Here is a 25,982-nt window from a genome sequence, read left to right as displayed (position 1 = left end):
TGAAATCATAACAGCATAAACAAAACTCTGTTGAGTAGGCTTACTGTATTTGTAAAATGTTCAGTCTTCAACTTTTAATTTTTAACCTAACCTAACCTAACCTAATAAAGTGTACGTCTCCTTAGGACACTATTGATAGCCTAATAAGTTGTAAATTCATTTCTGATATAGAGATAAAGTTACAGGTGTTGGCCTAATTGGTGATCAGGGTTAAAAAAGGATTTTGACGTAGGAAAAATCTATTTTTGGGTGGGATAGCCATTCCTAGACTGGGTTAAGTCTATTAGGGATACAGATATCCATGGTTATCTACGGATATGTCTCTGATTATACACGATATCTTAGGATAGTCGTTCCGGGGTTAGAACCCTGTGATAACTGACGTCAATTCTCTTGCAATATCACTCGCAGAAACATTATACAGTAGGAAGCTGCCGGAAGGACCTTCCATCAGGACGACATGGCTTGACCCCAAAAAAAATTTTCTCGAGAACATCCAATCAGGCTGTACTGTATTGTCAGTTAACATTTTCAAAAAGGTTGATTTTCACAAATTGAGGACTTTGGAGATCTATACCCTAGCTTTATGGTGTGAGGCCAGGTCGTTCAGAGGCTGAACACAACACCCCACAAATGGATTAACTTGGTAGCCTATACATGTCTTAACTTTGAAGCAGATGATAACTAATGAAGAATATTTGAACATTTCACTAAGCCTAATTACCTTGAGTTAAAATGGTACTCTTTATTCTTTTACTTGTAGTATTCTTTCCATACTGAAAAATAGTCAACTTTTTTTACGTATCACTCTTGCTGTTTATTTACTTGTTTCATTTGTGCTATTCTTGGTGCTTTGAAAGAAAGTCACTTTACATTTACCTGTGCTATTGCTGCTGTTATGTAGAGGAAGTAGCAGTTTATCTTAAACTTCTGTTAATTTCAGTTCCTATGAATACAAAAAAGTTTTGAATATTTCACATTATTATTCTTGAATATATTTTTTGGCAGGTAACTTTTTTTGGCAAAAATATATACCTATTTTTCAATATAAATTATTGTTTTAATGTAGTAGTACAATAACTTAGCTTTGGGGCAAAAAAGCCACCTCCCTGGGTTTTTTACCACGGCCATGAGTAAAAGGCCCCTTTTGATTTTTCCTTTAAGTCACCTTCTCAGGATTCTCATGGTAGATGCTCCAACAACAAAGCTTTTTGGAAATATCTCTATTAGGTTAATGACTGCAATACAGTACTGTAGATTATATAAGCATTTCTACTTACCCCACTCTATCCTACTTTTGCCAACCCCTCGGAAGTTAAAATTACTTTCATTTAAATTAAAAATGATCCAGGTTGAGCTTAATAGCTTTTGGTACATATGACTCGGAAAATTCAAGAAAGTGAAAAGATGAAAGTTCTAATTGGCGGCAAGAGATAGAACTCTACTGTTATACCCACATAAAAAAGATCAATGTTAACCGATTACTTTTGTAACAAATGACAAAAATTTCTACTTTTAATTCATTATAAATTATGCAATACACATACAAGTCATTGATGAATACTAACATCATGAAGTTCCATAAAACTGATAAATTAATTAACCACACTCATGAAATTAATATTCTACACTTTACCAGTCTAGCCTGGAAGGTTTCCCAGACCTAAAAACATGACACTTTACTTTTACTTGTAAGTAATCTAACCATTTCATGACCTCTAGAATTTTTTTCGTTCTAAGCCAGGTTACCTGGTGATTCTAGTTCTCCTACAGCTGACCTATGGATTCCTTGCTTGGAAAAAAGGAAAAAAAAATATTTTGCTTTATAAATTATACCTTATTACATAAATCAAGTCAGATCTCAATTGGTAAATAACAGATTAGAAAATTATCTTGCATATCAAAATATTCACAATAAAAAACTTGGCTATGCACAGCACGAACAAAATTTCAAGATATTAAAAATATATTGCAGATCTTAGGATAAATATTTTCCTTTGGGAGGCCAACTCTAATAATAGTGTGGTGGTTACAAAAGTGTAAGTATTCATAGCTTGATTCATTTTACAATCAATTACAGGATTTTTTTTGCAATTTTCTACTTGGTTACTTTGATTGAAACATTTATAAGATTAATTGCACAAATATAGTTTTCTTGTTAACAAGAGTTGAGATTTAGGTTCACTTGACTTACTTTCAAGTCTAAAACCTTCACTGCCAAAAAATCAATCACGAACATGAAATAAAAATATGTTCAATCCCTAAGTTGAGGGAGTAAAACTACTTATACACACATGATAATTTATTACTGTTCAAAGTTCCTGGACATTCTCATGTACACAAATATAAACAACAGACATAACTTAAAAATATCTGAGCAGTAAGAAAATATCAAGTTTTCTGGCAAGACTCCAAACTGCCAACCAAATTCTACAATAGTCCCTCAGGTTACCTTTAATCTACATCACATACAAGCATGAAAAGAGCTTCAACCGAGCTTTTTACCTTTACTATGTACAAACCACTCTTGAAATCATTTCATACATATACAACCAATACTGTACATTTATTTACAGTGAAGTCTTAACTATTTTTTACAACGAATGGGTCCTGATGTAATTCAGAGAAAATTTCCTTTGTAACAATGGCAAAATTTCTGAATAATCCATTTCCAGTACTTGACAGGTTAATACCTTTTGTATTTTCATCAGATCTTATCAGTCAAAACTGCGTCAATATTCAGAAGCAAATATCTGAACTCCTATTTTATTCAGTGTTAAATATAACTACTTGAGCCTAATTATGGTTACATCATACAAACAAGGCAAAGATCTATCAACAAGAGGAATGCCATACCAACAGGATATGAAAAGTCACAAAAAGTCAAAGAAAACACTCACTGCATAATAACAATACTCATCATAAACATATAATAAGAGGACAACTGATAACTCAATTCTCACTGCATTTTAATCAACCAGAATAAACCAGCACTGCTTCAATCAGAGCGAAAAATATTCACATGGTACCAACGGCAAAGTTTACAACAGTAGCTTACATTATATCACTACTTGGTATAAAAGGCAATAAGGCATTACTTTCTCGCGTAAATCTCAGACGCAATCAGTCATTCATAATCCTAAATTGTACACAAGGGACTTATGCTTCAAGAAATTTCAAGTATATTTAACCGGTAAACGAAACGAGTGAAAATCCTTTTTCCCCTTCCACATCCAAAGACTATAAGCAATCAAAACTTCCAGTTCAAACTACTCAAATGAGAGGCGGACTTGAAAATATACGTCCAAAATCTATCCTAAATATTTCATCTTTGCAGTTTGCAGAATCTCTACTTCATCATATATCACAGAAAATTGTTTTGAAAATCACTTAAAGTATTGACATTTTCACTCTTGTTATTCAACGGACCAAAGCAGTGGAAAAATTTGGCACTGCAATATCAAAGGCACCACAATTAATGCTGCCTTTCTAAGTGACAAATTACCATTTAATTAAAAGCCAATTTTGCTTAGGTCCCCACTTCATGTGAGGCTGGTTCCTGCTAATGCAAATACATAATATGCAATGTTTGTGGTAATGAATTTTCAGTAGCTTCCATAGGAAATGACTGTAACATTTCAGATGCCTGGAATGTGAACATATATGCCAAATTGTGCCACTTTCACCAAGTTATTTTGTTAATGAGTGTGAAAATGCCTGTAAATTAAATTTAGCACAGACAAAATTAACTACTCCTGTAAGAGATATGTCTCTAGCCAGAAGTGACAGGACAGACTTTGCTGATCTGCAATGCTAATAAAACGCATGCTTTTTACTTAAATAACTTTAAACTACTAATCTACACATTTCTTTGAATGTGGTTCTTTATAGCATTCTGGTCCTCATCTATGAAAAACTCCAATTCAAAATCCTGAACTCACAGTTCAGTTTATATAACGGTGCTTAGAGACTACGTACCTGACCTTAATATGAGTATCAATACACAAGTTGACAGGTTTGTCTTGTAAAATCCCTATTCTTCTTCTTCTTATTCCATTCCTACAATGCATGGAAAAGTGTCTTTTTCTTTACAAGCCTACCACAAGTAAAATTTTGTAGTACTGTATTACCTTGCCTATGGCTAAGACGCTGAGCTGAACGCAATGGTAATGTCTTGCTAAATAACCTAGCACTGTCTACTAGCTGGCCTTTGGAGTACAAAGAATAGATTAGAAAGGTTCTATATTCTATGTATTTCTAATAGGCTATCAAAAACTTTATTGTAGCTATCATGGAAGCAGCTATAAACTACAGAGTGGTTATACCGTAGTTTCAATTTATACTGTACAACCCTTTGCACTCATATTGAAAATTTAAATCTAAAATACTCCAGTTCTTTGTGCCAATACTGATTTGCTTGCATTCTGAATAGACATAAGCTGAATATGTATATTGTAACTTGCTCCTCCAAATATAGCATTTGCAATTGCAAAAAAAAAAAAAAAAAAAAAATTGGAGGTCACATATTCTTCCCAATATCGATATTTTCTTAACTATTCCCACTTTCATGAAACTACAATTTCTGTTATACCATTATTTCACATTCCATTTACATATAAAATCACAGAAATGTTGAAAAAGTAATTTTCATGAAAAGGTAACGGGTTCTTCAAAATTTTTAGACTGCATTTGATACATGATATATCTATCAGGGCTACAACACGAGAAATGTGTATCTTTTATAAATAGTTGATCCACTCACCCTTTGTACAAAATGTTTCAACAGGACCATCAAACATTAAACTGCATTGGAAGTGGTGCTTGTTCAATGTGAAGTCTTTACAAAGAAATATTTGAGTTTATATAATAATTTATAATAAGCCCGAGAGAAATTTACCAGAAAAAGATTTTGTGGATTCTTACATAGCCATTTCAAAAGTTAATGTGTATTATACAATACTTTGTACTTTAATTCAACTGCAACTGACTTGTTCATCTTTTGAACTACTTTTTTTTTTTTCAACATTATACATCCTAGAGAAAGAACCACTTGATCATCACAGAAATTGTTCTTAGAAATTTCTATATATTACTATTTTTTCACAGCTTTTCTGTCCTGTTATATACTTAGCATTATAAACCTGATTTTAAAATCACTGTCAAACTATCTGACTCAGAACTACAGTTCACACAACTGTGGCCAAAAATGTACACAAACAAATATGTCTTGGAAATGTTTCAAAAACATTACTCACGACTCCACTTCAAACAATGTTCTCCAAACTAAAATCTAAATTCTCTGTTCCAACGTCCTCCCGCATTGTTCCCTCCTCTGCCCCCGCCTCTTCCTCCTCTCCTGCTTCCTCCACCCTCTTCCCTATCGCGATCTCTATCCCCACGATGGCCTCTGTTATACGGTATCTGAGGATTTCCCATAGGGCCACTTGGGGGGCCATTAGGTGGGCCATTGAAGGGGCTTGGACCTACAGGTAGGCCCCCATATGGTCGAGGCATGGGATTCCATCCCCACGGGCCCCCGGGGTTCATATATCCTGGACCTCCGGAAAATGCTCCAGGTCCTGGGGGCCCTCCCATATAATTTCCTCCTCCAGTGGCGAAATTACCAGGCCCACCTTGAAAGTTACTCGGACTGGAGAAAGAACCGGCGAGGCCATCTGCTGATCCTGTAGATCCACACGCTCTGTTTAAGCCAGAATCCTCATGGCTTGCAGACTCATCTGGGAAGAGTACAAATACACAAATTAAATATGGCACAAATTATCACTATTACCATTAATGACGAGAGTACATATATACAGATTAAATGTGGGACGAATTATCACTAAGACTATAAAGTAATTGAATGAGACCAATGTCATATTTCTATACTCTAATTTGTTACTTCATGCAAGAAAAAAACTAGATCTGGACTAAGTTAAAACTCCATAAATAAAGGTAAAACTTTAGTGATAGAACAATATAGACATTAGAGAGCAAGAAGGGATAATATTTAAAGGCAAGAGATGAAAAGTAAAGAAGCAATAATTAATGCAGTCTGGGCCAAAAAGGATTTAACATGAACCTTTAGTACAGCAAAACATACCAACTAAGTTTTACCAAACATAAGGATTGGAAAGGAATTATCCGAGCTTCGTAAAATATTAATTTTCCGTGTACTTCTACAAAAATAAAAAAATAAATAACCAATCAGAGGCAGTACTGTATGCAATAATCTCGCTAGTCTACAAACATACACCTATTAATGTTGATTGTATCTCGAGTTGATAGGGTTAGGAACGAAGTGGTGAGGGTGAGAACGGGTGTAAGAAATGAGTTAGCGGCTAGAGTGGATATGAATGTGTTGAGGTGGTTTGGCCATGTTGAGAGAATGGAAAATGGCTGTCTGCTAAAGAAGGTGATGAATGCAAGAGTTGATGGGAGAAGTACAAGAGGAAGGCCAAGGTTTGGGTGGATGGATGGTGTGAAGAAAGCTCTGGGTGATAGGAGGATAGATGTGAGAGGCAAGAGAGCGTGCTAGAAATAGGAATGAATGGCGAGCGATTGTGACGCAGTTCCGGTAGGCCCTGCTGCTTCCTCCGGTGCCTTAGATGACCGTGGAGGTAGCAGCAGTAGGGGACTCAGCAGTATGAAGCTTCATCTGTGGTGGAAATGTGGGAGGTTGGGCTGTGGCACCCTAGCAGTACCAGCTGAACTCGGCTGAGTCCCTGGTTAGGCTGGAGGAACGTAGAGAGTAGAGGTCCCCTTTTTTGTTTTGTTTCTTGTTGATGTCGGCTACCCCCCAAAATTGGGGGAAGTGCCTTTGGTATATATATGTATGTATAACCCAAACAAATCTTTTTAAACTTTTCACCATCATCATAATTCTTAATGTCTTACACACTTTCTGCCTGAATTTCCATCTAGTCTTGGTGTTCATATATGGCTTTTCTCATGAGTTTTTCAGATTTACACAACTAGGAAGTTTGTCAATCTACGGACACCATGAAGTTACCCTTCTGTTGCATAACCCTTACTCTCCCACATTTCTACTGTTCTTTTAGGCCACTGAAATTTGCAAGGTAAGGATCCAATTGGTAATCTGGATTCTTACATCCATCCTCTCAATAAAGTAAGGGCCTCTATACAACTGCTTACATCGTAAGTGCATAGATGAAAGTCCAGACGTTTTATCTTGATGAAAATGGTAGCCTTTATAGCGGTCTATTATTCTGTGGTTGGCGTGACAAATAGTGTGATTATCTTGGACTAAACGTTTTCAAGTTTTTAAAGACTTGGTTAAAGATTTGCTACATCTGTCCAACTGCATAATGTTTGAATGGCTGTGTGTGTCATTCGCTTGCAAGCTCAACCACTAGCTCATCACAAGATTTTTATATTACAGGGAAAATGTAGGGATTAGTACCTGAATACTGTCTTTTAATTGTATTATATACTTCATTCTTTCCTTCTCTGGCATCCGAACTCCATCAGTGTGTTAGAGGCAGCAATACAAACATGAGGGGAGGTTCATAACAATAATGAAATTTGAATAATAGAATTTGTTATTTCTATACTCAGCTGATGTTTATATACAAAGTCAAACTATTCCCACACATCACAAGTCAGTGTAACTCGTGATGTCAAGAGGACAAGGAATAATTTGACTTTGAAATAAATAAAGGCCCTTAGCTTGTGGCATATGTCTTGAAAGGAAAGAAAATGGAAAGTTTTTATTAATTTTATGGGTATATGTCGATAAACCAAACTTTTGGATTAGAAGCAATATAAACATCAGGTGAGTATACAAATGACTAATTTTGTTATTAAAATTCTATATATCATAGTACTGTACTATAATTAGGCAATTAAACTAAACACTCAGTTAAAAAATCAACTATAGCAAGTAGGTCCAGAAGGATGTCCTTAGCCTCTGTACCATGGTCTTCCACTGTCTTGGGTTAGAGTTCTCTTGCTTGAGGGTACACTCGGGCACACTGTTCTATCTTATTTCTTTTCCTCTTGTTTTGTTCAAGTTTTTATAGTTCATATAGGGGATATTTATTTTCATGTTGTTGCGTTTCTTAAAATATTTTATTTTTACTTGTTTCCTTTCCTCACTGGGCTATTTTCCCTGTTGGAGCCCCTAGGCTTATAGCATCCTGCTTTTCCAACTAGGGTTGTAGCTTAGCATTTAATAATAATAATAAATGATTTTCCATACAACTCATCAGACAGCAACAGAAATCTGAGCTTACTATGATTGATGAATGTGTTATGACCAATTAATAATGAGATAAAACCCAAAATGAGGCCTAACAAAATTTGCACTATTTTTATTTAATTGTACTGTTCTAGGGTATTTGCCAAACTTATGCCTCACTGTTGGTGTCAAGTCGGTTGACCAGCATTGTCTGCATAAAGGATGAGAGTTATGTGGGCTTACCAAATATCTGAAGTTCAAGCAATTGTGAGTAATTTGGTGCTGATATAATTACTCAAAATTGGAATTCTCTCTGGTATCATGAATGCCACAATCAAGTAGTGGGTTTGATTCATTTGCATATATTATTATGATTCGTTTTTTTAAAAGAATTATAGTACATGTAGGAAAAGTTGCCTTTGGTCATAGAAATAGCGTGATTTGGCTGCTTCAACATAAAATTTGGCTGATAAAAACTTATCTTTTCTTTTAAAAAAAACTTTTAAAACAGCTTTGAGGGCTGTTACATAGAAAAAAAATATCACAAAATCATATGGCGGCATTTTTCTATTACTCTTAGCTGGAGAATTTGCTATATTGTATATGTCATCTTAAATTCTGAATATAAACATAACTGAGTCAATTTCTAGGCTTAGCTTTTCTCACTGCTTTCGGTAATAGATAAAGTTCTTGAATTGATGGTTCAACAGATAGGTTACAACAGAAACATAATATGTTATTTTTATTAATAAAATAAATTTTTGAATATACTTACCCGATAATCATGTAGCTGTCAACTCCGTTGCCCGACAGAATTCTATGGAGGGATACGCCAGCTATCACAATACTAGAAGGGGGTGTATTTACCAGCGCCACCTGTGGCCAGGTACTCAAGTACTTCTTGTTGACACCTCCTCAATTATTCCTCGGTCCACTGGTTCTCTATGGGGAGGAAGGGAGGGTCGATTAAATCATGATTATCGGGTAAGTATATTCAAAAATTTATTTTATTAATAAAAATAACATTTTTCAATATTAAACTTACCCGATAATCATGTAGCTGATTCACACCCAGGGGGGTGGGTGAAAACCAGTGTACAAGATTAAAGGATAGCTAAGTATCCCATATTTCATATAATCAGTTATCCACAATAACAATGAAATAATAAGTACCTGGTAAGGAAGTCGACTTGAACCGTTACTCTGCCTTTAATAAGATCGTCTTCCTTACTGAGCGCAGCGTTCCTCTTGGGAGGCTGAATCAACTCAAAGGTGCTAAAGTATACAGGGCTGCAACCCATACTAAAGGACCTCATCACAACCTTTAACCTTGGCGCTTCTCAAGAAAGAATTGACCATCCGCCAAATCAACAAGGATGTGGAAGGCTTCTTAGCCGACCGTACAACCCATAAAAAGTATTCAAGAGAAAGGTTAAAAAGTTATGGGATTATGGGAATGTAGTGGCTGAGCCCTCGCCTACTACTGCATTCGTTGCTACGAATGGACCCAGGGTGTAGCAGTACTCGTAAAGAGACTGGACATCTTTGAGATAGAATGATGCGAACACTGACTTGTTTCTCCAATAGGTTGCATCCATAACACTCTGCAGAGAACGGTTCTGTTTGAAGGCCACTGAAGTAGCCACAGCTCTCACTTCATGTGTCCTTACCTTCAGCAAAGCAAGGTCTTCTTCCTTCAGATGAGAATTTGCTTCTCTAATCAGAAGCCTGATGTAGTAAGAAACTGAGTTCTTAGACATTGGTAGAGAAGGCTTCTTGATAGCACACCATAAGGCTTCTGATTGTCCTCGTAATGGTTTTGACCTTCTTAGATAGTACTTAAGAGCTCTAACTGGGCAAAGTACTCTCTCCAGTTCGTTCCCCACCATGTTGGACAGGCTTGGGATCTCGAACGACTTAGGCCAAGGACGGGAAGGAAGCTCGTTTTTAGCCAAAAAACCGAGCTGCAAGGAACATGTAGCCGTTTCAGATGTGAAACCTATGTTCCTGCTGAAGGCGTGGATCTCACTTACTCTTTTACCTGTTGCTAAGCACACGAGGAAAAGAGTTTTTAATGTGAGGTCCTTAAAAGAGGCTGATTGGAGCGGTTCAAATCCTGATGACATTAGGAACCTTAGGACCACGTCTAGATTCCAGCCTGGAGTGGACAACCGACGTTCCTTTGAGGTCTCAAAAGACCTAAGGAGGTCCTGTAGATCTTTGTTGGAGGAAAGATCCAAGCCTCTGTGGCGGAAAACCGCTGCCAACATACTTCTGTAACCCTTGATCGTAGGAGCTGATAGGGATCTTACGTTCCTTAGATGTAACAGGAAGTCAGCAATCTGGGTTACATTGGTACTGGTTGAGGAAAACTGCATTGGCCTTGCACCAGCTTCGGAAGACTTCCCATTAAGACTGATAGACTCTGAGAGTGGATGTCGTCCTTGCTCTGGCAATCGCTCTGGCTGCCTCCTTCGAAAAGCCTCTAGCTCTTGAGAGTCTTTCGATAGTCTGAAGGCAGTCAGACGAAGAGCGTGGAGGTTGGGTGTACCTTCTTTACGTGAGGTTGACGCAGAAGGTCCACTCTAGGAGGAAGAGTCCTGGGAACGTCGACCAGCCATTGCAGTACCTCGGTGAACCATTCTCTCGCGGGCCAGAGGGGAGCAACCAACGTCAACCGTGTCCCTTTGTGAGAGGCGAACTTCTGAAGTACCCTGTTGACAATCTTGAACGGCGGGAATGCATACAGGTTGAGATGGGACCAATCCAGCAGAAAGGCATCCACGCAAACTGCTGCTGGGTCTGGAATCGGAGAACAATACAAGAGGAGCCTCTTGGTCATCGAGGTAGCGAATAGATCTATGGTTGGCTGACCCCACAGGGCCCAAAGTCTGCTGCAAACATTCTTGTGAAGGGTCCACTCTGTGGGGAAGACCTGACCCTTCCGGCTGAGGCGATCTGCCATGACATTCATATCGCCCTGAATGAGCCTCGTTACCAGCGTGAGCTTTCGATCTTTTGACCAAATGAGGAGGTCCCTTGCGATCTCGAACAACTTCCTCGAATGAGTCCCTCCCTGCTTGGAGATGTAAGCCAAGGCTGTGGTGTAGTCGGAGTTCACCTCCACCACCTTGTTAAGCTGGAGGGACTTGAAGTTTATCAAGGCCAGATGAACTGCCAACAACTCCTTGCAATAGATGTGAAGTGTCCTTTGCTCCTGATTCCATGTTCCCGAGCATTCCTGTCCGTCCAGTGTCGCACCCCAGCCCGTGTCCGATGCGTCCGAGAAGAGACGGTGGTCGGAGGTCTGAACAGCCAATGGTAGACCTTCCTTGAGAAGAATGCTGTTCTTCCACCACGTTAGAGTAGACCTCATCTCTTCGGAAACAGGAACTGAGCCCGTCTCTAGCGTCATGTCCTTTATCCAGTGAGCAGCTAGATGATACTGAAGGGGGCGGAGGTGGAGTCTCCCTAACTCGATGAACAGGGCCAGCGATGAAAGTGTCCCTGTTAGACTCATCCACTGCCTGACTAAGCATCGGTTCCTTCTCAGCATGCTCTGGATGCATTCTAGGGCTTGGAAGATCCTTGGGGCCGACGGACAAGTCCGAAAAGCTCGACTCTGAAGATCCATACCCAAGGAGACAATGGTCTGGGATGGAACGAGCTGAGACTCCTCAAAATTGACCAGGAGGCCCAGTTCCTTGGTCAGATCCATAGTCCATTTGAAAATCTCCAGACAGCGACGACTTGTGGGAGCTCTTAAAAGCCAGTCGTCTGACGGAGCCGGACACAAGATCATGATACTGCTGCACAGTCTGTAAACTGTCAATCATGGGCAAGCGAGGAAGTACAGTGACAACCCGAATCTGTCTAGACTGTCTGGGTCGTACAGACAACTCCTTAACGGGTTGCTGAGGTTGCCGCACTGCGTCACAACAAGTCCCTTCTGTTGGTTGTTGAACGTCTTCCCCGTGACACATTGACTCCGTAAACAAAAAATCCTCTAACAAGGACTAAGCTTGGACTGCATGTCATGCAACACAGCTCAAGGTCTATGGGAGCAGGTGTGGTAACAGACGGGATTAGCGGCTGAAGTGTAACCATTACCTTCCCTGTAAGCATGTTATGCTTAAATAAAAGTCCATAAGAGGTTATGCAGCTAAAGGCTCCCTCCAAATGACAGAGTCCTCAAGGGAATATCAGAAGGAGGGAGAAAAGAACTTTCTCATCTACAGGGACCTTATCCTAGAAAAGCTAAGTTCACTGGTGCAAAGCAGCAGACTAGAAGGCAACGTTATGAAACTGCTTGACAGTCTAGTGAGTTGGCAACAACCCAAGATGTGTAGAGAAGCATGCGGTAAGGTATGCAGAGCATGATGTATGCAGAGTATGCTGTATGCAGAGCATGCTGTATGTAGAGCATGTTGTATGCAGAGCATGCTGAATGCAGAGCATGCTGTATGCAGAGCATGTTGTATGCAGAGCATGCTGAATGCAGAGCATGCTGAATGCTGAGCATGTAGTAAGCAGAGCCTGCTGTAAGGAAAGCAGAGCGTGTGCATGGCGTTTAACATTTCTCAGAAATTCCATGACCAGTGCTAGAGTGCTTTATGCATGCTTGCATGGGGTTTAAACCATGGTATGAAAATGGAGGTAAGGTATGCTGAACAGCAGAGTCAGAACGAGCTGGAACAACAATAGTGTGGTTTCCTCTTCAAGACTCCGATGAGGGAACACCTGAGGCTCAGTCTGCAAAGGCTGAATAAAAGACAAGCAGAAGGAAGGCGCATGGGTGGAGGAGGCTGACTCCTAGCATGAGTGGTTGAACCCAAGGGTTGCGCTTGCTGAGCGGTTGGCGGAAGCGGAGTAGCAAGTTCCAGTTCCTGTGGTGTGAGCGGAGCGCGATGAGGAAGAGGCTGCGCAGAACAAGGTAAATGTCTCGCAAGCTGAGGCTCCTGAGGCGCAAGGCTAAGGTGTTGTGGTGCTTGCCTTATGGAGGGTTGAGCTCGCTGCAGCAAGAGCTGAGGAGACTGACTCATGGACGGGAGAGGTTGTTGTACCTCAACCGAGTGTTGCATCACTGGTGGAGCAGCAAGTGGAGGCGGAGGAAGAGAGGTATAATCCTCCTGATCCCAATGTAAAGGTTGCCTTAAGAAAGGCGGAGGCTGAACACCACAGGGAACAGCAAACTCAGCACGTGTCTCAACATCGTACGCCTGGCAGGTGGAACTGCTGGCAGGTGGTACTGCGATCAGGCGGAGCGAGTGTAGGTGGAGGGAGTGTAGGCGGAGGCGGAGGAGCAACACTCTCAGCCCGACACTCACGCATCAAGTCCGAAAGCTGTGCTTGCATGGACTGTAGTAGAGTCCACAACATCGTACGCCTGGCAGATGGTACTGTGATCAGGCGGAGCGAGTGTAGGAGGAGGGAGTGTAGGCGGAGGCGGAGGAGCAACACTCTCAGCCCGACACTCACTCATCAAGTCCGAAAGCTGTGCTTGCATGGACTGTAGTAGAGTTCACAACATCGTACGCCTGGCAGGAGGTACTGTGATCAGGCGGAGCGATCATAGGCGGGGGGGAGTGTAGGCGGAGGCGGAGGCGCAACACTCTCAGCCCGACACTCACGCATCAAGACCGAAAGTTGTGACTGTATGGACTGCAGTAGAGTTAACTTGGGGTCGGCAGACACTAAGTTCTGCTGAGGTAAAGCCTTAACAGCAGAGATCTGTTGTGGCAGAACCTTACTCCTCTTAGGCGGAGTGTAATCAACTGATGACTGAGGAGAGTCAGAGCTAACCCAATGACTGCATTCGGGTTGTGAACTTTAACTTCGTACGTCTGGCATAGGTCTGGACTTAACGTTTAAGAAGTCTTGAGACCTGAGACCAGCGTTACTCTGCCTTTATTTTCTCCCCTAATCTCTTCTGCAGACGAGCAAAATAAGGGCTCAATCGTCTGCGGGTGGGAGTGACGGTCTCGGTAAGACACGCCCACAACCACCGAGAATACTTCTGTGCGCTGATCAAGGCCTGCTGAACCCTTATGCCCTTCGACATTGCTTCTCCCCTGGGCTTGGGAGCTTGCAAGAGGTCCCGGACTGGGAGGACGACTGGCGCGCACAAAAGTACCCTCACGCACTAATCACTTATCACTTTGATTTCTGTTTGCACTTATTTCACTGAACTCGAAACTTTAAGTGGTTTGTACCTGAAATACGCAATTCTATCCTTTCTCAAAGTTAGTAATTGCGAAAAACAGAATTACAATGTAACAGAAAAATCTAATGAAAGATAATTCAGTGGTTGCAAAGAGACTAAACACTAGATCACTCTAGAAACGTTTAGTTTCTTCCCCTAAAGAGACTAGGGAGAAGAGCAAAAACGATAACGACGTTACTCGTACGCCTGGCAGGCTTGAATGAAACGTTTATCCTCTTTCTCCCTCCGTCTCTATCTCTCTCTCTCTCTCTCTCTCTCTTGACTTAGAACCTGAGAGAAGAGCCCAATCATATATATCGTTAAAACATATTATTGTTAAAGGAAAAAAACTGAAAAGTTCCTTTATTAGGATCAAAACCATTAAGTTAAGAAAGAATGAACAAAACGCTAGACACGGTTACTCTTACTGCAACGTGAAACCGTGAACATTCTTTCTCTATCGTAACGATAGAGTGCAAGTTGAACGTTCTGAACGTCAACAACTGCAGAGACAAAACAAAACGTTAGTTCAACTTTGAAAACAGTACGAGACTGTCAAAGAAAATCTTTCAAACTCTGTGGCGGAAATAGCATAATATGTTAACAGGTAAAACCGAAATGACGGGCTCAAAGTTTATTAACTTCGGTAAAAGACCGCCTACTATTAGGAAGGTCGAATATAAACAAATATAAAAATTAATTTTAATGAGTTTATAATAAAAGGAAGTTAATCGAAGAGGCCTATAAGAGGCGGAGAGATATAAAATAAATCTATAACTTTTGTTAAGCAAAATTAAGAAAGAGAGTCTATACTCTCTTAGACACCAACACTTCCGTCTAAGGGAAGGGTCGGCCATTGAAAGGTGAACGAGAGTTCATACTCTCTCGTCACCATAATTAATCAAATTAATTCCAAAAGCTAACTAAGCTAATATAGAAGTTTCCAGTAAAGCGACAGCCGAAATCAAAGAGAAATACTTCACCAAAGTCGTGAAAATACTCCAAGAACATAAGCGTATCCCAGAACGTCTTGCCGGAAGCACGACAGAGGAATAATTGAGGAGGTGTCAACAAGAAGTACTTGAGTACCTGGCCACAGGTGGCGCTGGTAAATACACCCCCTTCTAGTATTGTGATAGCTGGCGTATCCCTCCATAGAATTCTGTCGGGCAACGGAGTTGACAGCTACATGATTATCGGGTAAGTTTAATATTGAAAATTAGAATTTTAAGGAGCAATGTTCTGTTATTTGTGTTCCATATAAATATCTAAAAAAACAGTAAATACAATCTAATTGTAAGTACTGTATCACAAATGGTGTTACGATACAATTAAGAATAAAGTAAAGTAATCCTATTTGGAAGTCGCAAATAGGCAATATAAAGTGCTTCATTCTCAAAAATTATTAGTTAACAGAAAGATAAGTGTGATATCGAGGACAAGTAAATGAATAGCATGAAAAGCAAAAACAGCATAAATCCTGGTAATGCGACACAGATGAGTGAGCAAAGACGATTCCCAAAAAAGAACGACTGATGATGGACATGTGCCATAGGTGGCTTGGCCATGTGCAATGCATTCTCTTTCCTTTCCAGATCAGGAAATGATTACGTAACTGGAAAGTCAATGTGTGCACGAAAGATATTATATGATTTATGAGTTTGTAACAAACATATGATATTCTATACCTTCAAACATATCTTTTAGTTATACGTACAGAGACTTGAAAAAGAATGATACTCAGTATAGAAAGAATATGTTTAGAGGCTGAAAACTAAAGGGATATTTTAGAGATTGCAATAATTCTAACACAAGAAGAGAGGAAGAAAGATGTCTGTCATAAATACAGGTATGTATGCGACACTTAATATCCACAGAACATTCTGTAAAACTAAACATTAACGGGATTGAGCAATGTTCGGGCACTAGCATAGTCAGTTTAGGCTACTCCACTGTCATTTAAGATACAAGTAATTTAAATATTTGGATTAATTAAGCACAGTATAAAAACATTTCATTCAATACAGTACTGTAAAATTGTTGTTCTTTTATAAAAATTAAAAACAAAAGTAATGAAAGTATGCTGCCCCCCCCCCAAAAAAAAGAGAGAGAGAGAGAGAGAGAGAGAGAGAGAGAGAGAGAGAGAGAGAGAGAGAGAGAGAGAGAGAGAAAGAGAGAGAGAGAGAGAGAGAAAAAAAAAATTAGTAAAATTAAAATAACAAAGCAATAAACATGAATAACTAGCTCAGAATGAATGCTAATGTATGTAAGTAAGGAATTAACATGGAAACTTGATTTAATTATCAAATAAAATATATTAAGTAGAGTAACATTATACTAGTCCACTGCTGTACAGTGTCTTTTATCAGGAATGCTACCTACCACCTACTTTGAGGCTGCTTTGAGCCACTACATCCGGCGTTAGTATGCAGATTTTATTTCCTATTATACCGGTAATTCTTACGGCCACGGACGTTAACGCGGACAGAGGTTGTTCGGATGGACGTTAAGCGGCGCATACCTGTAGTAGATATGGAAGTGGCAGGAAGCTGACAAATACAATCATAATTATCACTACTTTACTACTACAAATAAGTTTAACAAAAACTAGACACATTTCTACGCTCAAAGGGCTTGCAAAGAGAATTCAGTTTTACAGAGAAGTGATAATCAATGCACAATACAAGTATTCATAGACAGAAGAGGATACTTTTAAAAATAAAGGGCAGAGAGCAATGCAGACGAGGTCAAGAAAGCTTTTGCAAAGTACCTTCAGTGCCATGTACAGTTCTTCCAATGGTATGCCCTAAAGAGGCGGAAGAACATTAAGCAGTAATATCAGGAAAGCACATTGATCAGGATTTAGAGAGGAAGGAAATTGAGGCAGATAAGAGCAGAAAATACACGAGAACAGAAGAGTCATGATGTCTAACCCCATAAAAAGAAAAACGGAAAGTAAAAATGAAGGTGAAGAGAATGAATAAGCTGGCCCGCAAATTACTCACCTGTTACACTTCCACTTCTACCAGATGCCATCTTCTCATCTGAGATAAAACAAAAAGAAGATTTAATTAGAAAAGTCAACACCTGCAATATCATCCATTTCCAGAAGGTTACAAATAAGCTATGCAAATAATCTGAAGATGAATCTACTGTATGCAGGAGACTACAAATATGAAGAAAAATAGAAATGGAAACTTTCAAAAGATGAATCACGCCAGCATCCATCCTGTAATTAAAATAGGACAAATACTACAAGTTACTTGAGATAACCTATTGTGAGGCACGTTGACGAATCTGAATTTTCTGTTACAAGGAGGAAAGCTACTTAACTTAATTCCTGGTCACATTGTTTACTTTCAATCTGAAAATTTTCTTAATCTAGAAACATAAACAAATTAAAAAAAAAAATTATTTCTCTCGACCTTGAGACGGGATAATAATGAGTAAATAATAAAAAATTCCACCCATGACTTTTCTATGAGTCTACTGAAATAAGCAGCTAGTTTGCTATAATTCCTTGCCAAAGAAAAACACTGAAAGGATTTAATGAGGTCCACAGGTCTGCGGAGGAGCAACACATATTTCAATAAAGGTGAGACGGCAGGGCTGTTGCGTTAGATTTACTGCTGCAAAGACGCAGCGAATGCACATAGTTAAAATCACAAGTATAAGGAGCTTTGAAAACAGCCAAGCGTCACTCCTTTATCTAGTCGCTAATTACTGGGAAAAGATTAGCTGCCACTTGATAAAATGTGAAAAATAATTATAAGAAAACACTGGACAAACAAAAATGATGGCTGTGTCAATTATGGATGTGTCTAGGAAAATCAAAAAGTAGGAGAACTGTTCTAAGTATTCCCAAAGCAATAGCAAAGAATTGAATACCACAGATGAAGGTAAGATGAGAAAAGAAAAGAGATGGAGGCTGTTAATTCTGCTCCCCTGAAAAATAAAATGGAGTTATTCAGCTATACAGTACAGAAGTTACTTAAGATGATTAAGATAATGATGGTGATGATGATGATGATGATAAAAGGGTACTATAACCTTCTTCAACAACTACAGTAGACATTCAAAAAGAAGACTACGGTTATGTAGTAATTATATAGGCATTACAATTACAAGCAGCTCCTTTAATGAAACAGGTGGGGTGAAAGTTAAGTGGGGAAGTTGAAAGAGCCCAAAAATTATGGAAAAAGAAAAAAAATATCAGTTGGCAGATAATACCAAAAATTCAACTCATTCTACAAGCTTAAAATTCTGTAAAAGGTTTTTTTTTTTTTTTTTTGAATGGGACAGGTACAAGATTGTCAGCCAAAAGGGTGCAAAGGAATTTAGCATCATTTCTCTTTCAATCATTGAAAATATATAAAGACAATCAAGATTTAAAAAAGTGTGTGTGAATGCGACCACAACATCGTAGAAGGAGACTGCCTGGGGGAGCCTCAATGCGTTGTTACTTCAACGCTTCACATTCTGCTTTGCCCGTCATCCAGACTTGAGCCACAACAATTCTGTTGAGAGATGATAGAGATGTGAGTGGGTACAAACCTTGGGAGCTACATGATCTTTGTCTCTTGTGGCTTCGGTCTGTGCTTTCCTCCCTCCCACGGCTGTTTACTCCAGTGCTCTGCGCGGGTATGGACGATGAGGGAGGGGGTGGCGGAGGCATCAGCAAGGATGCAGTCACATCCCTGGCCACCCTATGGTAATAAACAGGACACGGAAATTTATACAAGGTGGAGGTGATCCCTCTTCCTTTAAGTTACTCTTGGATAAGTTTAAAAATAAAACAAAGAAAGACTCTTGGAATCAGCTCTCTGAAAATAACTTTGAAAATGTAGACAGTGCATTTGTCTTTGCACAGATTACATAAATGCTTTTCGCAGTACTGTAAAACAATCATATCTAGGACTAGTGTTATCCAGGTTAATCAAAATTAGACCCAGAGAAATGAAATGCCAAGTAGGGTCATGTCAAGATAAAACCAATCACTGACACCCGACGTCAATACCCCCACTCGATGTGTTCTTGTAAAATTCAAAAGAAAAAAAGTATTGCTGACATGGCATATGCAGTAACAATCACCTCTTAACATAAGCCTGCTGCTTATTGATTAGAAAATAGCAACCAGTCACATCTTGAAGTCCCTATAATGCAAAAATAACTAGAGCAAACTCAAAGGCAAAGAAACAAAACTCCAATATTCCCCATGATGAGGATGAGGTGCTGAGGGCAATTTGTTTCTGCAAAAGCAATGTCTGTCTAAATTAGTCCAAGGTGAGTAACAATCTGAAAAATATATCCCAATTAAAAACTTAAAATTATAGCTTTCATACTGGATGGAAAGTGAAAACCTGAAACTTTTCATAGAGAACACTAATGTGGTCCTTTATGTTTGCCGACATTGATCGCTTCTTTCCAAACCGGTGCCATGTACGGTAACAAAATTTACTCGTAACCGATTCCCGTATCATCTCTTGAACAATCAACAATATAGAGAAATTGTCTTCTCTCTTAACCACTACTTTAGTTTACGCTTCAGCAATGCATAGAAAAAGGGAGGAAACTAAAACTGAAAAGGTAATATGATGGATGGGAAAATAGGAGGCAAGTTTACATTATGAAACATAAAGGACAAATTACTAAAACTTTTTTTGGAAGGGATAAGCGATTATGTCAATCAGCCACAGCATAAGTTCAGGCGACTGATTAATTAATGTTTCAGCATAAAAGCAAAACTGGAAATTAAGTAGGGACAGCGAGCGTAAAACTGGAAAAAAAAAAGCCAATTTCATTTGCAACATGTAAGGACGGATAAACACCTTCCAAAGATACAAAGCCTAACAAAGACAAAATTGAATTTTTGGAGAAGTGGTTGGTTTTGATATAACATCCCAAATTGATTTGATACTGTATATTCTGACATGATTTTTTTTCTTTTCATGGCTTGACACTAAGTTTACTGTGCAAAAACACTTCACACCATCAAGGTCATTAACTAATCCATCACATGAAGGAGCTTCCATTTCTAGCTTGTAAATCTATTTCCACAAATATTCAACAATACCAACGAAAGAACTATATTAACATTCAAAACTAACATCTTTGAAGGGACTATTTCATTATCTTAACACCACTAAACTACCATCTTTACAATGATATATACAAGAACATCCTAAAAAGAGTTATTACAATCCTAGAGAATCCACCATCCTGTTAACAGTAAAGTCTGAAAACAAAACAATCATATCAAGGTTTTTTTTCCAAAAATTATATATGAGTTAAACGACGATAGCCCCTCTCCAATCAGCTCCATCATCATAAGGACTACAGAACTGTAAAACACTGCAATTGAAACATTTCACAAAATTTCCCTAGTTACTCATCTACTGCCAATCTTCATGCAGCAAAACATGGACTTAATTTTGATTATTTGCAAATATGATTTTAAGCATTTTCTTGCCATTCAACCATTGATATATCTCAAGAATCTATGATACAAATCCCTTAATACCCTCGCCAAAAATAAGGAGAACCCATATAATTACATTTATTTTGGATACCCTCCATATCTCGTACAATGCAGTACTCAAGTATAAAAAGATGTATCATAAAATGAAATTTCTAAATTCTTAATCTATATGTAGGCTTTTGTCTCCTGGAGAATTACACCAACAGACATTATAGATAATTTTTATACACCACAGTTTCTAAACAATGAAATATAAAATTTTTTAGAGTAAATTTGTATTTTTCCTAGCTATACAAACTGAGTCCTTTAAAATAAGGATCGTGTCTTCAGCGGACCTAGAATGATCATTGATTTTGTTAACGAGGTAGTTACGACAACTGTTGAGTGCAGGTGAGAAGTCTCGAAACCCCCACCTGTCGCAAGGTCTTCACTTTGACCTTTGGATCAAGACTGAGAGGAGTGGTTGAGGGGGGAAGTTCAACTTTAAAGGACTCAGGTTTGTATAACTAGAAAAAATATAAAAAACTATTAAATTGATTTGTTCCTTTGGGTATACAAAACTTTTGCCCTTTAAAATTAGGGAGACTCACTGGAGGGTTAAAGTCCCTCTAAAATCAAAACTGATTGGTTGAAGGTTCTTTTTCTTCCCAGGATATGTCAATCTGACTGGTCCTATACGAGATAAAAGAAGACTCCAGTAACCTCCTGTCTATCATACAGATGAATAGGCTGAATAAGCTGAATAGGGCCCTGCCTTTCAAAGGATAAAGTCAGATCCAGCAAGCAACCTTCAAGTGGTTGATCACAAAGAGGGACAAAAAATTAAGGAAAAATGCTGGGCATTCTACTTTCATTTCATATTTACATCTACAGGTTACCATAGACAAGATGCTTATTGTCCTGCACAGGAGCTGGGCTTGCTACACAATTACTTGAACAGCCACCACAGGATTAAGCACAAAATTGTCAAAGGACTTTGGGTATTATTATTATTATTATTAAATGCTAAGCTACAACCCTAGTTGGAAAAGCAGGATGCTATAAGCCCAGGGGCCCCAACAGGGAAAATAGCTCAGTGAGGAAAGGAAACATGGAAAAACAAAACATTTCAAGAATAGTAACAACATTTAAATAAATATCTCCCATACAAACAACAAAAACTTCAACAAAACAAGAGAAAGAGAAACTAGATACAACAGTGTGCCTGAGTGTACCCTCAAGCAAGAGAACTCTAACCCAAGACAGTGGAAGGCCATGGTACAGAGGCTATAGCACTACCCAAGACTAGAGAACAATGGTTTGATTTTGGAGTGTCCTTCTCCTAGAAGAGCTGCTTACCATAGCTAAAGAGTCTCTTCTACCCTTACCAAGAGGAAAGTAGCCACTGTACTCCTGTTAATTTACGGCTGTGAAGGCAGTCTAGTGTTTACACACCCAAGCCTTCAACACCTGGCAGACTGCAAGATTCCTCTTAAAGCATTGGTCCTAGCTGGTACCTAACCCCTCAGTGGTCAAGGCGTATGACTTATGGATCATCTCACGAAGTCAGAAAGCGATTGCGTTCCTTGATGCTTCTTTCTAGGTACTGCAAGTGCTACAGAAGAGTTGCTGGCACCCAAGTCTGAGGTGCATGGCAGAGCCCACTCAGGGAACAAAAGCATCTCCTCTCAATCGTCACCAGACACTTCACGTAGAGAAGGGATGGAGAAAGACTCGAATCTGGAGTCAGGCCTTGATAGGTTCTGAAATTTGGCCACGAAACCTGGCACAAAACTAAGGGAGATCACCTTCCGCCCTCAGCCTGACAGGCTCCATACAGTAATAAAGACCGTGCAACTCACCTCCTCTCTTCGTCAATGAAAATCAGATTCCCGAATCGCGACCTTCTCAAAGGCTCGAACGGTATGCGTGAGAGCCTTGAGAATGAGGGTCATGTCCCACTCTGAGGGCCCTAGGTCCCAAGGTGGGTAACACTGTTCAAGCCTCCTCAAAAGCATAGACAATTCCCCAAGGCAGATTAGTCTATACAGTACACTTAGGTCGAAAGACCATAGATGAGCGGTAGCCTGACAGCACCGACTGGGAGGTACTTCTCTCAGCGAAGGAAGAGAAGGAACTCTGTAATCTAGTCTAGAGATATTCCGACCAGAGAGATATCCCTTCTACAACATCATTTCTAGAAGATGGCCCACTTCCCCTGGTAGACAGCTAATGAGGACCATCGCAGACTCCAAGACATCATCTGCAGTGCTTTGCAAAAAGGTTCTTGTTTGGGGAGCTGGATAATAAAAACTGTGAAGTTCCAGCAACTTCATGGATTGGTGATACCTATGAAGGTGTAGCCAACAGAGAAGTGAGGGCCATTGGGGTAGTTCTCTCGAACCCTTGACTAGTGCCTTCAGATCTGGATACCACTCGACATGGGGCCTTCTAGGAGTCACCAGGGTCATCCTGAGTACTGGCGTAATCAGCACTTGGCTGATAAACGAACGGATCGGGCCGAACAGAGGAAAGGCATACTGTATGTATCCAGGTGATACCATGGGTGTTGCAAGGCGACTTCGAACACGGCCCATAGGTCTAGAACAGAGGAGCAAAACACGGGGAGTTTCCTTTTCAGCCGCATGGAGAGCAGTTCAATCCCCAGATAAGCCCACAGAGCCAGAAGTCTCTTTGCTACGCATGGATATCGGCACCATTCTGACCTTACAACCTGCTCCTGGAGGCTGAGCCTGCCTACTAGTGCATTCCTCTTGCCCAGAAAGCACCTGGCTGACAACTCTATTAATGCTGCCCCGATGTGCATCCACTTCGTCAGCTCGCAGAGAGGGTACGAAAGTCATTACAGATGTTGTTGTTGCAAACAACTTTACCAAGCACCTCCTCAACGTTCTTGGAATGCTTGCACCGTTAGCAAGGCTGTTTGCATTTCCCGGACGTTTATGTACAGATGCTTCATCTTCTGATCACACCCTGGAGAGTCATGTTAAACTCCCCTCGTGAGGTTTCCTCATTCAGCTAACAGGTAAGCTCATCCTGTCTCACTAGAACAGGAAAGAACTGGAGATCCTTGGAGAATGTCCAGTGATCCTTCAACACCATTGAAGACGTCTACGGTGGAGGTGCCCATGACGATTGAGCTTCTCCATATTCAGTAAAGAGAGGTTGATGACCGGCCTCCGACCCTGAGTTGACTTCGCCCCCAGCAAGAATCAACTGTAAAAGCCAGGAGACTAGTCTCAAAAAACAACAAGTATGTTCTTCTCCAATATCCTTTCTACCTGTCCATAGGCCAGGATTTTCGGTGATGTTAGAGGATCAGATGAGAATTCTATTAGTAAGTGAGATTGGAAACCCAAGCTCCTGAAAGGGTAATAAGTAATTGCCCCAAAGGACACTCACTACCAACAGTTTGGCTCTGTGCCTCTGCCATGTTGGCCAATAGCACAAGTATCCCCCTACTCTCAGCACAAGGAGAGGAGATACCCTTCCTGGAAGGACCAAGTTAGGTGGATCGAAAGGGCTGAGCATGCACAGGTCCCTTTTGGGAAGAAGTTGCGTGCAGTCCTGATCTAGGAAAACCCCCGGAGGCCTTCCCTGAACCCAATCCCACAGGCATCACCAAACCCAAGGGGTTGGTTTGGCCGCAGCTCCCTCAGAAGGGCCAGAACCCTTGATAGAAAGTGCATGCTGGATCAGTAAATCCTGTAAAGCAGTTCTCTTCTCCACTGCCACCTGCACGGGACTCCTTGAAAAGAAAGACGTGGCCACCCGCACTGATGAGTTCGAAAGTGACAGAGCTACCTCTAAGCCAACTTGTTTTGAGAATTGGGAGACCAAGGCATCAATCCTCTTCAGAACCAAGTTGGCCCATTTGTTTGGTGACTGGTGTGCCAGGAAGGTCATTGCCTTCCCAACGGACAGCACAAGACATTTGGACTTCACCAAAGTCTATGGGGGTTGATAACCATGTTGTCTTGGCGAAGTAAGTTACTGAACCTGATCACTGGTCAAGTCAAAATCAAAAGACTGCTTGGAGGAAGGTCATGACAGATGATCCATGGCCACCAAGTCAAGAGGCTGAGGAAGTTGTGCCTTTTTGCTTGAATCTCACCGATGGGTCAACTTGCAGAGGTGCTGATGCAGCAAGCTTGTATAAAACCTCTCTGCCTCAAGAGATAAGGGAGCAAGATTTGTTTGAATGGCTCAAAGCGAGAGGTCTCAGATCCACAGATCTAATCGTCAACTCGATCCAGGTCCAAACTAGCCACATCTGTACATGGCAGCTCCGGGAATGGTTTGGGCACTAAAGTGTTAATCAATGACCAGGGATCTCCCCAAAAACCGAGGCAAGGTAACTTTCCCCAGACTATTGCACTCATGAATAAGTGCAAGGACGTTCACAAAGGAAATGTCTGACTCGTGATTGCCTTCCTCCATCAACCCCAGATGAATCCTGAGCATCCATTTACCCAGCTGGGATAGAGGGTGCAGTAGGTTGCTCCAGAGATTTTTCTCCCACCTCCACAAGAATAACATCTCTCTCTCCCAAGGGCAGAACCAGCAATGTATTTGATGGCAAACAACAGTGGGGAAGAATCATGATAGAGAAGGAAGGAGTAGCTTTTACTCTTCCCTCTGCTGAAAACCTTAAGAGGTGCCATCCTTTTAACTAGCTCTACCAAAGCATTGCAACTTGAGGGAAGAGCGTGAATCCACAGTCCACGTAGGAAGGGTGATGGAGGGAGCCGAAGCTCCTCCATCACGTGGGGAACAGAAATTGTATAGGGCCCTACATACCTGTCCTGCCTGGCTACCAAGGCCCCATGACCATATGCACCAGCCCTGGGGAACAAAACATAGCCAGGTCTCCACAATAACCACTCAAGTGTTATCCAACTCTCCGCTAAAAAGGAGGTGGTGGGTGGTGTCGAAAGGAGCTCTTTCCTTATGACTATGACTCGACTGGGCTTCTTCGGCCTCTTCTTCCTCTTCTACTTGGAAGAAGCATCAGAATCTGAGTAAGAAGAGGAAGAAGAATTGAAGAGGAAGAATGCATAAGTTTCTTCTTTCCAACCCTCACCTATAGCTCTACACGCAGA

The 25,982-nt window shown here is 40.3% G+C and overlaps 1 protein-coding gene across 8 annotated transcripts in view; it reads right to left on the bottom strand.

The window, feature by feature from the left end:
- Window positions 1–1,969: 1,969 nt before the first annotated feature.
- LOC137654723 (uncharacterized) overlaps window positions 1,970–25,982 on the bottom strand; it is an 87,990-nt gene continuing 63,977 nt past the window's right edge. For 2 of the 8 annotated variants that reach the window (XM_068388619.1, XM_068388620.1), the window contains exons 11-13: window positions 18,957–19,108; window positions 17,408–17,446; window positions 1,972–5,738 (exon numbers count right to left, since the gene is read on the bottom strand). In XM_068388619.1, coding sequence (XP_068244720.1) covers window positions 5,284–5,738; window positions 17,408–17,446; window positions 18,957–19,108 — 646 coding nt within the window. In that variant the 3' untranslated portion in view covers window positions 1,972–5,283. Of the gene's footprint in view, window positions 5,739–16,784; window positions 16,924–17,407; window positions 17,447–18,956; window positions 19,109–25,982 lie in introns of those variants that run through there. The other 6 variants (XM_068388622.1, XR_011046701.1, XM_068388625.1 and 3 more) reach the window with 6 other exon arrangements.

The sequence above is a fragment of the Palaemon carinicauda genome, chromosome 15 (genome assembly GCF_036898095.1).
Source record: "Palaemon carinicauda isolate YSFRI2023 chromosome 15, ASM3689809v2, whole genome shotgun sequence".
Lineage (NCBI taxonomy): Eukaryota > Metazoa > Arthropoda > Malacostraca > Decapoda > Palaemonidae > Palaemon > Palaemon carinicauda.
The sequence above is the reverse complement of the archived record's forward strand: the minus strand, read 5'-3'. Positions and strand labels throughout refer to the sequence as shown.